General features: G+C 41.5%; 1 protein-coding gene across 2 annotated transcripts; it reads left to right on the top strand.

Moving 5' to 3' along the window:
• The first annotated feature begins 4,803 nt into the window (after positions 1-4,803).
• Positions 4,804-16,226, top strand: srsf2b (serine and arginine rich splicing factor 2b). Of its 2 annotated transcripts, none has more exons than XM_062050417.1 (3): positions 4,804-5,409; positions 15,519-15,789; positions 15,857-16,226. In XM_062050417.1, the coding sequence occupies exons 1-2, from the start codon at positions 5,045-5,047 to the stop codon at positions 15,784-15,786; spliced, it is 633 nt and encodes a 210-aa protein (XP_061906401.1). In that variant the 5' UTR covers positions 4,804-5,044; the 3' UTR covers positions 15,787-15,789; positions 15,857-16,226. The 2 variants fall into 2 exon arrangements, with proteins under 2 accessions (XP_061906401.1, XP_061906400.1); XM_062050416.1 differs by having other exon boundaries at positions 4,807-5,409; positions 15,519-15,785.

The raw sequence follows: 16,226 nt of genomic DNA, 5'->3' as shown, positions 1-16,226 counted from the left end.
CTTACTATTTTACAAGTTGTATTATTTTTATTTTCCAACGTTCCTCAGATGAACCATCTGCATCAGGGGTTATCGGACGTGCTTGTGGGAGCGCTTTTGTGTCAGCGTCCTGGTGGCCGTGGTCTGATGACCCCCTGGTGCAGATGGCTCCTGGGATAGTATTTACTCATACGTCTCCTCTGTACTCAGTCATGCAATCATTAGTCCATGTAGTTGCATATGTGTGTGTGTTGTGTGTGTGTGTTTTGTGTTTGGTATCCGTGTCCGTGCATACGTATGTGATAATGGGGGATACGGGTCACCCAGGTATTGTTTTTAACTTTGTAAAGCACTTTGCGTTGCATTTATTTTATGTATGAAAAGTGTTTTATGAATAAAGCTTGATTTGATAAAGCTTGATGAATAGTTGTTAAAAACATGATGTCACACCAACAGGTTTTCCACCAATGTACAACAAGGCAACGCATCAATTAAATCAAATAAGTCCAATCCAATACACTTTACTTATATAACACATTTTAAAAAACAATAGAAGTTTCACAAAGTGCCACACATAAGTTGTGACATACATACTAGGAGAGTCAGTATTATAAAACAATTAACTATAAAATAATAAATACATAACATACATCAGAGAAAATAAAATAGACTAAATCCACACAACTCATGTTGGTTTAAAAGCCAAAGAGTAAAAATATGTTTTTTAAGACGTGATTTAAAACTCATTAAAGAGGGAGCCGTCCGAAGATGAGATACGATAAGATAAGATAGGAATTTGTGCAGCGTTCAGGGCGATGACGTCAAAGTGGACCAAACCCAACGTCATCCATGGGTTGAGAACTCCTAAACAATTTGCCATTGTATTTGATGCCATTCCATCAGGAGTTGTTATGTTGTACAGGTGTTATATATCTCCTCTTTCTTCTGTAACAATTGTGAATGATCCACTTGACACTAGGGAAACTTTGTTTAAATCAGAAAAATAACAGAACAATCCCCAGCTTATTCCAAAATTATTGTGTGTCTGTCTCCTGTGTAATTGCGCTCTGGAATAATGTTGTGAAAGACATCTGCTGGGTCAAAACATGATCTCTTCCTAACAGGTATTTACTTACCAACAAAGTCAAAGAGATTTCTTTCAAAATCATTCATGGTTATTACCCTGTAAAGACTGTGATGGTTAGACACAAGAAGGACATTGATGTTACCTGCACCTTATGTAACATGCATCCAGAGACTGTTTACCACCTGTTTTGGACTTGTGAAAGCACTCGATCACTATGGCAGGGAATCTGTCCTTTCATCCTGGACAATATTTATGACAAATTTGAACTTTGTTTTAAAGATGTGCTATTTGGATTTACACTATGAAAAATGAATTGAAAAGGAATTTTACCTTTGCAACCTCATTATACTATTGGCTAAGTTTTATATTCATAAATGTACGTTTCTCAATACCCGACGTGTTTTTTGTGCCTTTAAAAAATAATTACAACTTTACTTTAAAACACTTTCTACCTCTGACAACCAAAAAGCTGTGAAAACTATGATGCTGTGCTCCAAATTAGGATTATTTATGGAACTTGTGTGAGCCTATGGCTTTACATTTTGTTACATACATAGGCGCCGATCCCGTGGGTGCTTCGGGGCCCGAGCACTCAAGGACAATGCTGAGTACCCACGTGGGATTGACGGCAACTTTCATTCTTTTACATAATTTTTGAAAAACCAATACTGTTGTTAATTTAGTGGTGTGTTTAATCTGTATCACATAATAAAAGAGTCTTAAATCAAATAGTTTATTAATAACAAAATCTAACCAAGGTTGATTGATTTATTGATTGAAACTTTTATTAGTAGATTGCACAGTTCAGTACATATTCCGTACAATTGACCACTAAAGGGTAACACCCGAATAAGTTTTTCAACTTGTTTAAATCGGGGTCCACGTAATCAATTCATGGTTTTATCGTGCCTGATAATAATCTAACGGCAGATTGACTTTAACTTTGATCACGCTGCCCACGAACGAATGAAGGGCATAATTACTCAACAACCATGTCACACTAAGGGTGGCAGTATGAACAATGCCAACACTGTCATAAATATGTGCCATATAGTGAAGCCATACTAAACAACAACGACAAACACATTTTGGAAGAATATTTACACAGCAACACAACATAAACACTACAGAACAAATCCCCAGAATTCCCTGCAGCACCAACTCTACACTACAATATAAACAAACGCCATTGGTGGATCTACACCAACATCCACTGCAATGATACTACGTACAATAGCGTATATAGTCGATACTACTATGATTACATCGATATTTTTTAACATCACAATATCTTTCGTTTTTAAAAATGTATATTATGTTTATGAACTCAGGAAATATGCCCCTAAACACATGAGGACTTTGAATATGACCAATGTATGATCCTGCAACTAGTTGGTATCGGATTGATACCCAAATTTGTGGTATCATCCAAAACTAATGTAAAGTATCAAACAACAGAAGAATAAGTGATTATTACATTTTAACAGAAGTGTATATAAAACATGTTAAAAGAGAAAGTGAGTATATATTAACAGTAAATGAACAAGTAGATTAATAATTCATTTTCTACCACTTGTCCCTCATAATGTTGACAAAGTAATAGAATGATAAATGACACAATATGTTACTGCATACGCCAGCAGCTAAATTAGGAGTCTTTGTTTACTTACTACTAAAATACAAGTTGTCTTGTACGTTCACTATTTTATTTAAGGACAAAATTGCAATAAGAAACATGTTTAATGTACCGTAAGATTTTTGGTAAAATAAAGCCAATGATGACATTTTTTGGGGTCCCCATAATTTAGAAAAGTACCGAAATACTTTTGGTACCGGTACCAAAATATTGGTATCGGGACAACACTAATACACACACCCCGAAAACCCACTGGCAGAAATGTAGATCGGCGCCTATGGTTACATTTATATGTATTGTAGAGATGTCCGATAATATCGGCCGATAAATGCTTTAAAATGTAATATCGGAAATTATCGGTATCGGTTTCAAAAAGTTAAATTAATGACTTTTTAAAACACTGTTGTACGGAGCGGTACATATCCGGTAAAACACGGATATAAACCCAGTCAGCAGCCCCTCCCCTCTCCCCTCTCCCTTCTCTCCTCTCTCACACACAACACATGAGTTGACAACTGCAGCATGAGAGGTTCACTGGCGACGCTTGATGACCTCATCAAACCGCCGCGAGCGGAGCATAACAACAACCAGTGTGTTGTTGCCGGTGCTGTAACCTGGCTAACAAGGGAGCTCACTCGATAACTGACTAACGACACCATGCCTATGGTTTGGGATTATTTTAAAGTGTGTCTGACGGATAAAAAACTGGCAATTTGCAATGACTGCAAAAAGTTGGTTATGCGAGGAGGAACCAAGACGTCTTCCTTTAATACGAGCAATTTGATCTCCCACCTCTTCAAGAATCATAAGGAGATACACGATGAATACAAGCGAAAGATGGATGAAAAGCAAACAGCGAAAAAAAGTAGTACCACACAGTTGTCGCTTAAAGACTCCGCAGAGAAAAAACAAAAATACAACAAGAACCACCCCGGGGAGAAAGCTCACGTTGTGGTCAGGGACAGCTCACGTTGTGGTCAGGGACTATGCATGCAGTATGGCAAAAGCTACGGTGGAGTTTGGTGTGGATAGTCTGCCCTGCATGGCACACACTTTGCAGCTGGCAGTGAACGGAGATGCCCTGTCTCAACGCAGCATTTCAGAAGCTCTGGCTGACTGCTAGGCCACTTCAAGCACTCACCACTAGCTTGCAGCACATTTGTGTTACTCATACAAATACATTAGAGCAGGGCAGATTGAGCCCAGTTTATAATTACCTGTTACACAGTATGCCAGGCAGTCTTGCACTAAATGAGGACTACGTTATTGTTTACTTTATTACTCTAGTATACTGTGGACTGAAGCTGTGTGCCTTCATTGTTTTTGTAGCTGTTGTTTTGAGGCATGTTTAAAAAAAAAAAAACAGACTTATGCCCTTTCTTAGACTTAGACTTTGTGAAAGTCTATAGTATTTCCCATAGTTGTAGTGGGTATCAGGATTATCTCAGGGAGAGCCTATCCCAAATTCCAAGCTGCTGTTTTGAGGCATGTTAAAAAAAATAATGCACTTTGTGACTTCAATAATAAATATGGCAGTGCCATGTTGGCACTTTTTTCCATAATTTGAGTTGAAGTTGTTCTCTTATTTTGGAAAACCTTGTTACGTAGTTTAATGCATCCAGCAGGGCATCACAAAAAAATTAGGCATAATAATGTGTTTTTGATTGAGACTTTTATTAGTAGATTGCATAGTACAGTACATATTCCGTACAATTGACCACTAAATGGTAACACCCGAATAAGTTTTTCAACTTGTTTAAGTCGGGGTCCACGTTAATCAATTCATGGTATGGTTAATTCCACGACCGTATAGGTATCGGTTGATATCAGAATCGGTAATTAAGAGTTGGACAATATCGGAATATCGGATATCGGCAAAAAAGCCATTATCGGACATCTCTAATATATTGCATTCTATTTTAGTTACTTTATTGAGTTTACAACCCCATGGCACTGTTTTGTACTGTTTCTGTACTTGTTTTGATTATAATTATTTTTTTGCTTGTATGTAAATGTTGCATATTATAAATAAAGGTTTATTTAAAAAATATACAAAATAAATCCATGGGTTGAGACATTCCACCCCAGGCCGCCAGATAGCAGCAAAGTTCCCTTGCGGTGGCTACGAGCCGGCCATTACCGGGAAAAATAGAAGGTTTGAGGCGGTTGTCCATTTTGGATCGAGTGCAGCGTGAAAGTGTTACTTTGACCACATCTGCCCCTCAAAGTATTGCTTTGAGAATATCTGCTTGTGAAGCCCCTTCCGTAATATCCACCAAGAAGCACGTACACACGTCGTGTAAAAGTTTCACTTCGTGGAAGGAAGGCCTGACTGGAGCATCATGAGTTACGGAAGGCCTCCGCCCGACGTCGACGGCATGACTTCTCTCAAAGTGGACAACCTGACGTACAGAACCACGCCCGAAACTCTGCGACACGTTTTCGAGAAGTACGGCCGGGTTGGGGACGTCTACATCCCCCGGGACCGCTACTCCAAGGACAGCCGGGGCTTCGCCTTTGTCCGCTTCCACGACAAGCTGGACGCCGAGGACGCCATGGATGCCATGGACGGCGCGCTCTTGGACGGACGCGAGCTGCGGGTTCAAATGGCTCGTTACGGCCGACCCCCCGATTCACATCACGGGGGCTCCAGTCGCCGAGGTGGAACCCCCAGGAGATACGGGGGCTCCGGTCGCCGGAGCAGAAGGTGAGAAGGAATTATACGTTTGCCAGATATCTGACGTATTTTTGGGCGCCATATTCGCCATCACAATAGGTGAGGGCCGACATCCGGGCAACTGAGCTACATACGGGTTCTTCGAGCCATAGCAACCAGACTGGCGTTGAAAACAAACCGTTGCCATTACTCTTTAACCTGTCGACTATTTAACCTGTCGACCACAACTGGAAACAGGGAAAACAAAGGTCGTATTTTGTTCTGCCGAAGCGTGATAAAAGCCCACAGAGACGAGACAAATGGCTCGCAGCTTTACACCGGGAAAACGAGGACGGTTCTCACTGGAGTCCCCCAAAGTCCCGGGTCGTGTGTTCGGATCACTTCGTTTCTGGTAAATATAAGGAACAAAAATCCACCTTCTTAACCACAACTTGGCTATACCGTCCGTGCTAATGTTGTACTTGTTGAATTTGTACCTTATAACGTTCGACAGCTGAAGTTGTTGTTGTACAAAAGTAACATGCGGTTATATACTATATAGTCTATAGCCTGTATAGCAGGGGTGGGCAATTAATTTTTACCGGGGGCCGCATGAGCAACCCGAGCACTGCTGGAGGGCCACATCGACAATATTTCAATTAAATGTTGCTCAATATTATTTTTGATATATACCTTAAGATAAATAATAATAATAATTAATAATAATAGTAATACTTCAACATAGTGTGCGTAACAGCATTCCATGACTAATATAAATAAATTAACAATAATAAATGACAGTAAAATAAGCACACGTATGACTGAGGAGTCATAGTGTAACTTTGTGTGGTGTTTGAGTTGTCCGACTTTTTGTGTGGCCATAAACGCACCAGTGGTTTAGTGCTATGTGTGTTGGTGACAGATGACAAGTTGGTTTTGGCCTGGTTTGTATGGCAGAAAATGACTAGTTTTTCGAGATAGAAGTGTGAAAACTTATGTTTTTGGTGTGGTTATGGCCGAATATAAACAGTTTTGCTCAATAAAGTGATCGATATAATTCCTGTCCTCGAAGCATCTCGATAGACGTTACAATAATTGAACGGTGTTCAATTGAACGGTGTTGACGAACACCGTTAGGGCCGCTTGTTGTCACTGGCACTCAAAGTTGCATTGCAAAATTACATAGAATGTTTATTTTGTTTAGAATTCAAATGGGATTTGATATGGTGCGCGGCATATATTTGCTGCGCGCAGCGGACGCTTGAGCAGTGCGCAATTGCGCAGGCACGCACCTTAGAGGGAACGTTGCTTTGCAGTCCATGTCTTGTTGAAAACACGCCATTCTTCAACTTTTCTCTTTTTAGCGTCTTGGGTGTAAACCGTGCATCACTTGTCGCTGCATGTGCACCTTCACTCGCAGGTTACACACGGACATACGCCCATGAATAATACTTTTCAAAATAAAAGCAGCACAGTTGTATTGCCCGCACGACATAGATGTCTTTTCAACTTTATTTTGTAATTTGTTATTGCAGCTGTTCACATTCACTCACAATCACGCATACGTCCACGCGGAAGTAATACAAATAACGATTTTCAAAACAAAAGCAGCACCGTTGTATTGCACACTCGACATAGATATTTTTTTAAATGTATTTTGTAATTTATAATTGGCCTCACGCGGGCCGGACAGGGACGCACAAAGGGCCGGATGCGGCCCGCGGGCCGCAGAATGCCCAGGTCTGCTGTATGGGCTATTTTCGAAAACCGGTTTCGTTTAAATTTGAATCGGCTTTCTATAGATATGAAATAATATACCTGGTGCGCTTGTGAGGTAGACATATAGATTTCCAAATTCCATGTCCGGCCATTGTGTAGGATTATCAGTCCACGCATCTGCTGGAAGGCGGTAAGGGCAGTCGTTTAATCCAACTACAGAACATTTTAAGTCGTATCTTAACCTAGCCTCACTGGAAAGACTATTTACATAATCATACGCCATTTAGAACAGTTTAAAATGCCGTGAAACCTCGTTAAATGCTTTTTCTGTCAATGCTGTGTTCGCTGTGAGCTGGTTTGTTTTCAACGAATTCAATATGGCGACCGGCTGCTAGGGGATTGGTAGGCGGAAGTGACGTAGGTCTGCCCTCGTCTGTAGACCAAGTATTCCCAAAAGTACATCTTCTTGTCAGCAAAACACATTTTTTAAGCTTTTTGCTGTCTTTGTGAAAGAAGTGCATTGAAGATAACCTTTATCAAAGATCAAATTAGTGAAGAAAACAAGTTTTATGTTGGGATGTTCTTGGATATCGGTGTACAAAGTAAGGCTCGGGGGCCATTAGCGGCCTGTAGCTAGAATTTTTAAGGCCTGCAGCACAATTGTTTTCAGTTTGATGCTAGTATGCTAGCTTTTTTGCTCATTTTGCAGCGTCAAGTTCTTTGTTACTTGTAGTCATCTGAAATGTCCGCTAAAACGTGGAAACGTGTGCTTAAAATATGCATATACGCATCATATCACCTCCGCAATTTTTAAATGAAATACCAATAGAAAAAGGGTCTAAACCAGTGGTTCTTAACCTTGTTGGAGGTATCAAACCCCACCAATTTCATATGTACATTCACCGAACCCTTTAGTGAAAAATAATCTTTTTTTTTTTTTAAATACAAGACAAAATAATGTTGTTTTACTGGTGCACGAAATTAACCTTGCATGAACATCACCTTGTTCAAAGAACAAAACCAACACAGTGCATGAACTCACAACAAATTACGCACCTGCAAATCAGTGTGACGTCTGCAGTTGCCGTATCCATAATACGCCGGTAGGGAGAAGTTTTTATTTACACGATGAGTCGGGTGTGTCTTGACCTCCGCGGTGGAGGCTCCGTCGAACCCCTGAGGGCGACTCACCGCACCACTAGGGTTCGATCGAATCCAGGTTAAGAACCACTGGTCTAAACAGAATGTAAGCAGCCGCAGGTACTCTCAGTTGCAGGTCAGGGAGTCAATGGGGAGCACCGAAACAAGCTTGCTAGTTAGCTAACCATCGAGCTAGCTTACTTGATTTCGCTCTCTAAGCCACAACGTTGACGATGTCGCGCTCAAATGCTAATCATGATTACAACAAATGCTAATCATGATTACAATACAAACACTTTTAGTTCCAAACCAAATGTAGTTCTCGAGCATTGATCCTCAAACTGTGGTAAATGTACAACTAGTAAATCAATCAAAGTTTATTTATATAGCCCTAAATCACAAGTGTCTCAAAGGGCTGGATCTAGTGGTATGCAGGTTCCATGTAGTTGTATGCAAAAGTGACTCGATTGAAATAGTGTTTTATTTTCCTATATTCAAACAGTGTTACTGTTCAAACTGTGTATAATGTTAGTGTCCATCAATATTGAATGTATTTGTTAAATCAAACCTCTGCCTTGTTTTTACTGAATACTTATGGCAATTAAGCTACTGTATTTTAATGTTGGTCATCATAGTTGTACTTTGAAAGCAAAGTTGTATTCATTTAGTTTATTAATTCTACTAAGGATATTATCTTGATGCTAACAAAAAGCACCAAAGACGTTATTTGGTCATCCGTGACGAATAAAGCCCTTTGCTTTCCTGCACGACAACAACTAAGCTTTTATTTCCGTAATGTAAATCAATAATGAAAATACGGTGGATTGGACCAACAATTACAATAATTATTACTAGGACTTAATATGGACATTAGTTTATTTGCACTATCAGGTCAACAAAAGAACACAAACTAATGCAATTGTTTGTCCTTTCTTTGTTTAGTTCTGCTCTCAAACACTACTAATATAGTACAGAAAAAACTTGATTGCATCAGAGAAAGTTTCTCAAACAAATCAAATGTTCAAACAAAATTGTACAAAGTGATCATTGCAGACACAGGCGTGGTCCAATGTATGTATTGTATTGATGAAACTGATATTTTTAAGAGCCATTTCCTTCGACGCACTTTGGCTTTTCCCCTGACTTTATTAACCACTTCTTTCGGTTGCATGTTATAGAATTTTACATGACGTTTTCCATGATAACAATTAGGGCTGGGCGATATGGCCTTTTAGGCCATGTCAAGATACACGATATATATCTCAATATTTTGCCTTAGCCTTGAATGAACACTTGATGCATATAATCACAGCAGTATAAATGATAAATGATAAATGGGTTATACTTGTATAGCGCTTTTCTACCTTCAAGGTACTCAAAGCGCTTTGACAGTATTTCCACATTCACCCATTCACACACACATTCACACACTGATGGCGGGAGCTGCCATGTAAGGCGCTAACCAGCAGCCATCAGGAGCAAGGGTGAAGTGTCTTGCCCAAGGACACAACGGACGTGACTAGGATGGTAGAAGGTGGGGATTGAACCCCAGTAACCAGCAACACTCCGATTGCTGACACGGCCACTCTACCAACTTCGCCACGCCGTCCCATATGATGATTATATGTGTCTACATTAAAACATTCTTGTTCATACTTCATTAATATATGCTTATTTTAAACTTTCATGCAGAGAGGGAAATCACAACTAAGTCAATTTACCAAAACTGTATTTATTAAACAGTTTTTAAGCAGTGGCACAAACATTCATGGCATTTCCAAAACAGAAAGTGCAATATTGTCAGAGACATTTTAAAACAAGCTATGAGTGCACTTTTGTGCATGATGACACTAAGATGACATATCAAAACAACACTAAATTAAAGTGCACTTTTTGTACAGAACGCCACTACAATAGTTTAAACAACTGAAGTGCACTTTTGTGCATGATGTCACACAAGATATTTCAATAAGTGTCAAATATAAATGAGCTGCATAATAGGAAATCAAATAGTGTATGTTCTTCGCTATGTGGTAGGTTCCTGCGGACGTTATCTCCTTCTGTTGTTGACTATTTTTTTCATACAGTGTTGATCTAGAAATAGTTGCTTCGGCATTTTGTTGGTGTGGCACCGAACGGAGATGTTGACATGCGGAGTAAGCACTCCTTATTCTCTAGCGGGTTACTTTTCAAATGATGCTACATTAGCAGTGGTGCTACTTTTTGTAGCAACGCTTTTGCCGCATACTTGTAAAACATCTTCCCGCTTGAAGCCCAACCACCGCCAGACGATAGACCCCGTGTTGTTTTTCTTGGGAATTCATTCTTCCTTCATTTGTTACCAGATTCGCACCTTCTCTCTCTCGTATTACCACCCGCACCGCACCGTTAGCATCACAGCTAACGTTACCATGTCGCTACCTGTCTGCTCCGCGGGAACGTGTGACGTTGCACACGTGACATATGTAAGAAGGTGCGCTTGTTTTAAGTCTGTAAGAAGGAGAGACAAGAAAGAGTGGGAAATGCATGCAGTGTAATGCCCGCAGCCAAAAGCAACTGCGTGAGAACATATACTCGAATATCACGATATACCGTAATTTCCGGACTATAAGCCGCTACTTTTTCCCCTCGTTCTGGTCCCTGCGGCTTATACAACGGTGCGGCTTATTTACGGCCTGTTCTTCTCCGACACCGAATAAGAGGATTTCGGTGGTTTTAATACGCAGGAGGAAGACTGACTTTTCATATACCAGTAGGCTGGTTATTTTGATAACGTACAGGCGAGCACTTTGTATTACTTTGCACCGTTGTATTATTTGTACTCTGCACAATGCTGTTCGCCATGTCAAAGATGTGAAAGTTTGATTGAATGATTGAAAGATTTATTGTTAATAAATGGGACGCTTTGCGTTCCCAAACAGTCATCTCTGTCCCGACAATCCCCTCCGTGGTAGCAGGATCCCCAACATACTACGGTAATTACACATCAAAACCCTGCGGTCGGGTGCGGCTTATATATGGAGCAATCTGTATTTTCCCCTAAATTTAGCTGGTGCGGCTTATAGTCAGGTGCGGCTTATAGTCCGGAAATTACGGTAGTCATTTTCTATATCGCACAGAGACAAACCCAGCCCTCATAACAATGTTAGTAAATGATCTCCTAAAATTCTGGGGAAGATTACATCGGATATGTAAGTGTCAAAAAGACAGTCGAAAGAGGTTGTTGGATGTGAATAAGTATAAAGGTAAAATATAGTGTAGAAATGCACCCAATTGCAGGAAATGTGGTCTTTTTAGCTTAATTTTTAGGTATACACCTCAGCCGTATTTTGGTACTTGATGCATGCTAACGTTAGTAGGCTAGCATTTTAAACACGGTTTTTGGGTACACATCTCAGCGTAGGGACTACAAAACCCCTTCAGAAACCCTTCCTTTACAAGTTGTACACCACAACCTTTTTTAACCGCGATATAAGCAGTTACCGCCAAGGGTTTTAATTTATACTGTTATAAGAATTTTAGGTCATACCACCCAACCCTAGTTCAGACTTGAATCTGTCAGTAAACTCTATATGGAAGTGCTAAAAACTACAGCGTGGCTGACCTAAGAGCCACCATTACATGTTATGTAGACCACAAGGACTTGCTTGACATTCGGGCTGGGCCGATGAAGTCACTCACGCTCTGGGAACCCAGGAAACAGGAAGTGCCACTGAGCAATGGGAGGGAGACCCTCACAGTCAATTACAAAACAGTATCAACTACCAAGTTTGGTTGTGCCGTCATTCTGTCTCGCTGCGGATTCTCTGCGTGGAGTGGGAAGAGAAAATAACAGAAAATTGTCTTTAGTTGTGTTGGTTTTAAAGGCCTACTGAAACCCACTACTACCAACCACGCAGATTGATAGTTTATACATCAATGATGAAATCTTAACATTGCAAAACATGCCAATACGGCCGGGTTAACTTCTAAAGTGCAATTTTAAATTTTCCGGGGAACTTCCGGTTGAAAACGTTTATGTATGATGACGTTTGCGTGTGACGTCAATGGTTGAAACGGAAGTATTCGGACACATTGTATCACAATACAAACAGCTGTTTTCATCGCAAAATTCCACAGTATTCTGGACATCTGTGTTGGTGAATCTTTTGCAATTTGTTTAATGAACAATGGAGACTGCAAAGAAGAAAGCTGTAGGTGGGATAGGTGTATTAGTGGCTGGCTGCAGCAACACAACCAGGAGGACTTTGAGTTATATAGCAGACGCGCTATCCGACACTAGCCGCCGACCGCATCAAAGATCGGGTGAAGTCCTTCGTCGCGCCGTGGATCGCTGGAACGCAGGTGAGCACGGGTGTTGATGAGCAGATGAGGGCTGGCGTAGGTGGAGCGCTAAAGTTTTTATCATAGCTCTGACGAGGTCCCGTAGCTAAATTAGCTTCAATGGCGTCATTAGCAACAGCATTGCTAGGCTTCGACAGGCGGCACAGCATTAACCGTGTAGTTACAGGTTCAGTGTTTGGTTTTGTGTCTCCTGATAGTAGTATTGTTGATCTTCTGTCTATCCTTCCAGTCAGGGGCTTATTTAGCTCCGTAGCTAAAGTGCTTCACCGATGTATTGTCGTGGAGATAAAAGTCACTGTAAATGTCCATTTTGCGTTCTCGACTGTCATTTTCAAGAGGATATAGTATCCGAGGTGGTTTAAAATACAAATCCGGGATCCACAATAGAAATAGAAGAAAGTGTGGAATCCAATGAGCCCTTTTACCTAAGTTACGGTCAGAGCGAAAAAAGATACGCCCTGCACTGCACTCTAGTCCTTCACTCTCACGTTCCTCATCCACGAATCTTTCATCCTCGCTCAAATTAATGGGGTAATCGTCGCTTTCTCGGTCCGAATCACTCTCGCTGCTGGTGTAAACAATGGGGAAATGTGAGGAGCCCTTCAACCTGCGACGTCACGCTTCTTCCGGTACAGGCAAGGCTTTTTTTATCAGCGACCAAAAGTTGCAAACTTTATTGTCGATGTTCTCAACTAAATCCTTTCAGCAAAAATATGGCAATATCGTGAAATGATCAAGTATGACACATAGAATGGATCTGCTATCCCCGTTTGAATAAAAAATCACCAAAAATTATTCCAGGGCGTGGCCACCACTGCTGCCCACTGCTCCCCTCACCTCCCAGGGGGTGATCAAGGGTGATGGGTCAAATGCAGAGAATAATTTCGCTAGACTATAAAAGTGGGACCCATTACCTCCCTGCTTGACACTCAGCATCAAGGGTTGGAATTGGGGGTTAAATCACCAAAAATGATTCCCGGGCGCGGCCACCACTGCTGCCCACTGCTCCCCTCACCTCCCAGGGGGTGATCAAGGGTGATGGGTCAAATGCAGAGAATAATTTCGCCACACCTAGTGTGTGTGTGTGTGTGTGTGTGTGTGTGTGTGTGTGTGTGTGTGTGTGTGTGTGTGTGTGTGTGTGTGTGTGTGTGTGTGTGTGTGTGTGTGTGTGTGTGTGTGTGTGTGTGTGTGTGTGTGTGTGTGTGTGTGTGTGTGTGTGTGTGTGTGTGTGTGTGTGTGTGTGTGTGACAATCATGGGTACTTTAACTTTTAATGTAATGAGTAGCTTCCCAAACTACTCTGTAGTGTTCAATAGCGTATGCACTAGTGCCACATAAGGTCTCAAAACTGCAACTACCTTTAAATCTACTTACCTTAGCTGCGCTCATCCTACCTGGCTACCAGACACCTTCTCCACTGATAAATAGCACCTTTGGGTAAGTTGGAAATTAATTTACTGTATTTATTGGCAGGCTTAAAGGCCTACTGAAACCCACTACTACCGACCACGCAGTCTGATAGTTTATATATCAATGATGAAATCTTAACATTGAAACACATGTCAATACGGCCGGGTTAACTTATAAAGTGCAATTTTGAAATTCCAGCCACACTTCCGGTTGAAAAACTCCTTTGGATATGATTTATGCGCGTGACGTCACAAAATCCACGGAAGTGGTTGTACCCCATCTGACCCGATATAAAAACCTCTTGTTTTCGTCGACAAAATTCCACAGTATTCTGGACATCTGTGTTGGTGAATCTTTTGCAATTTGTTTAATGAACAATGGAGGCTGCAAAGAAGAACGTTGTAGGTGAGATCGATCGGTGTATTAGCGGCTAAGTACAATACTTACAGCAACACAACAAGGACTACTTACTACGCCTAGCCGATGCTTGCCGCCAAACCCACGGATGAAGTCCTTCGTCGCGCCGTCGATCGCTGGAATGCAAGTGAGCACGGCTGTTGATGAGCAGATGAGGGCTGGCTGGCGTAGGTGGAGCGCTAGTGTTTTTATCATAGTTCTGTGAGGTCCGGTTGCTAAGTTGCTAAATTAGCCTTGGCGTCGTTAAAAACAGCATTGTTAAGCCTTACCAGGCTGAGAATTTTTAACCGTGTAGTTACATGTACATGGTTTAATAGTATTGTTGATCTTCTGTCTATCCTTCCAGTCAGGGGTTTATTTATTTTGTTTCTATCTTCATTTGAGAACGATGCTATCACGTTAGCTCAGTAGCTAAGTGTGTCACCGATGTATTGTCGTGGAGATAAAAGTCACTTTAAATGTCCATTTCGTGTGCTCGACTCTCATTTTCAAGAGGATATAGTATCCGAGGTGGTTTAAAATACAAATCCGTGATCCACAATAGAAAAAGGAGAGAGTGTGGAATCCAATGAGCCAGCTTGTACCTAAGTTATGGTCAGAGCGAAAAAAGATACGTCCATCACTGCCTCTCAAGTCCGTCACTGTAACGTTCCTCATCTACGAATCTTTCATTCTCGCTCAAATTAATGGGGTAATCGTCGCTTTGTCGCTCCGAATCTCTCGCTCCATTGTAAACAACGGGGAATTGTGAGGAATACTAGCTCCTGTGACGTCGCGCTACTTTCGGTACAGGCAAGGCTTTTTTTTTATCAGCGAGCAAAAGTTGCGAACTTTATCGTCGATTTTCTCTACTAAATCCTTTCAGCAAAAATATGGCAATATCGCGAAATGATCAAGTATGACACATAGAATGGATCTGCTATTCCCGTTTGAATTAAAAAAAAAACATTTCAGTAGGCCTTTAAATAAGGCATAAAAATATAAATAATTATCTATCAATATTAAAAAAAATTGCCCAGCCCTACTTTACATGTAGTAAAATCACAATATTTAAAACATTGTCATAGCGCGTCTTTGTAGGTCACCTGACCTAAGGTGCCTTTGGACTCATTGTGCCGGTCTTTCCCGCAGCCCGAGACCCAGGAGACGCAGCAGATCCCGCAGCAGATCCCGCTCTCGCTCCCGAGGCCGATCCCGCTACAGCAGGTCCCGCTCCAGGTCTTACTCCAGATCCAAGTCCCGCTCCCCCAGGAACAAGAAGACCAACGCCAATTCCAGGTCCAAATCCCGGTCCAAGTCTGTCAGCCGCAGCCCCTCTCCCAAAAGAGTGTCCAGGTCCAAATCCAGGTCCAAAAGCCCCCCCAATTTGTCAGCGGAAAATGGAGGAGACTCTTCATAGTAGGTTGGGCGCATATAACGGGACGCCATGCTGTCGTGATCATACAGCTGATGTGTCCCTATGTCTTCAGGTGTGGACGTTGGAGAAGACACGCTCACTCCCTGACCAGGTTGTCCTCCTTGCTCCAGTCCTTGATTCCGACGTCTTTATCCCCTTTCGATTTTAAACATCTGCTCTCAAGTGAGCGTGCTCGTGTGGCAGGGACACTTTTTAGCAGTTCCACTTCCTGTCCAGGCTGCACACAAAGCCAAGGGCGTCGGTGTGATTTAAAACTTCATACAGCTACACATATTATTTTTTTTTATGTTGATCCTTAACGCAAGATTCAGTTTAGTTTCCGTGCCCTAGGCGCACTCGGGTAGCAGTCGTTGCGTGGCCTTCAAGGTGCCACACCTTTTTTGTATAAGGACTTGTTTGCTTTTCATTAAAGATTTTCTCAA

The sequence above is a fragment of the Entelurus aequoreus genome, linkage group LG06, assembly GCF_033978785.1.
Source record: "Entelurus aequoreus isolate RoL-2023_Sb linkage group LG06, RoL_Eaeq_v1.1, whole genome shotgun sequence".
Taxonomy (NCBI): Eukaryota; Metazoa; Chordata; class Actinopteri; order Syngnathiformes; family Syngnathidae; genus Entelurus; species Entelurus aequoreus.
This window is presented reverse-complemented; position numbering and strand designations above follow the sequence as displayed.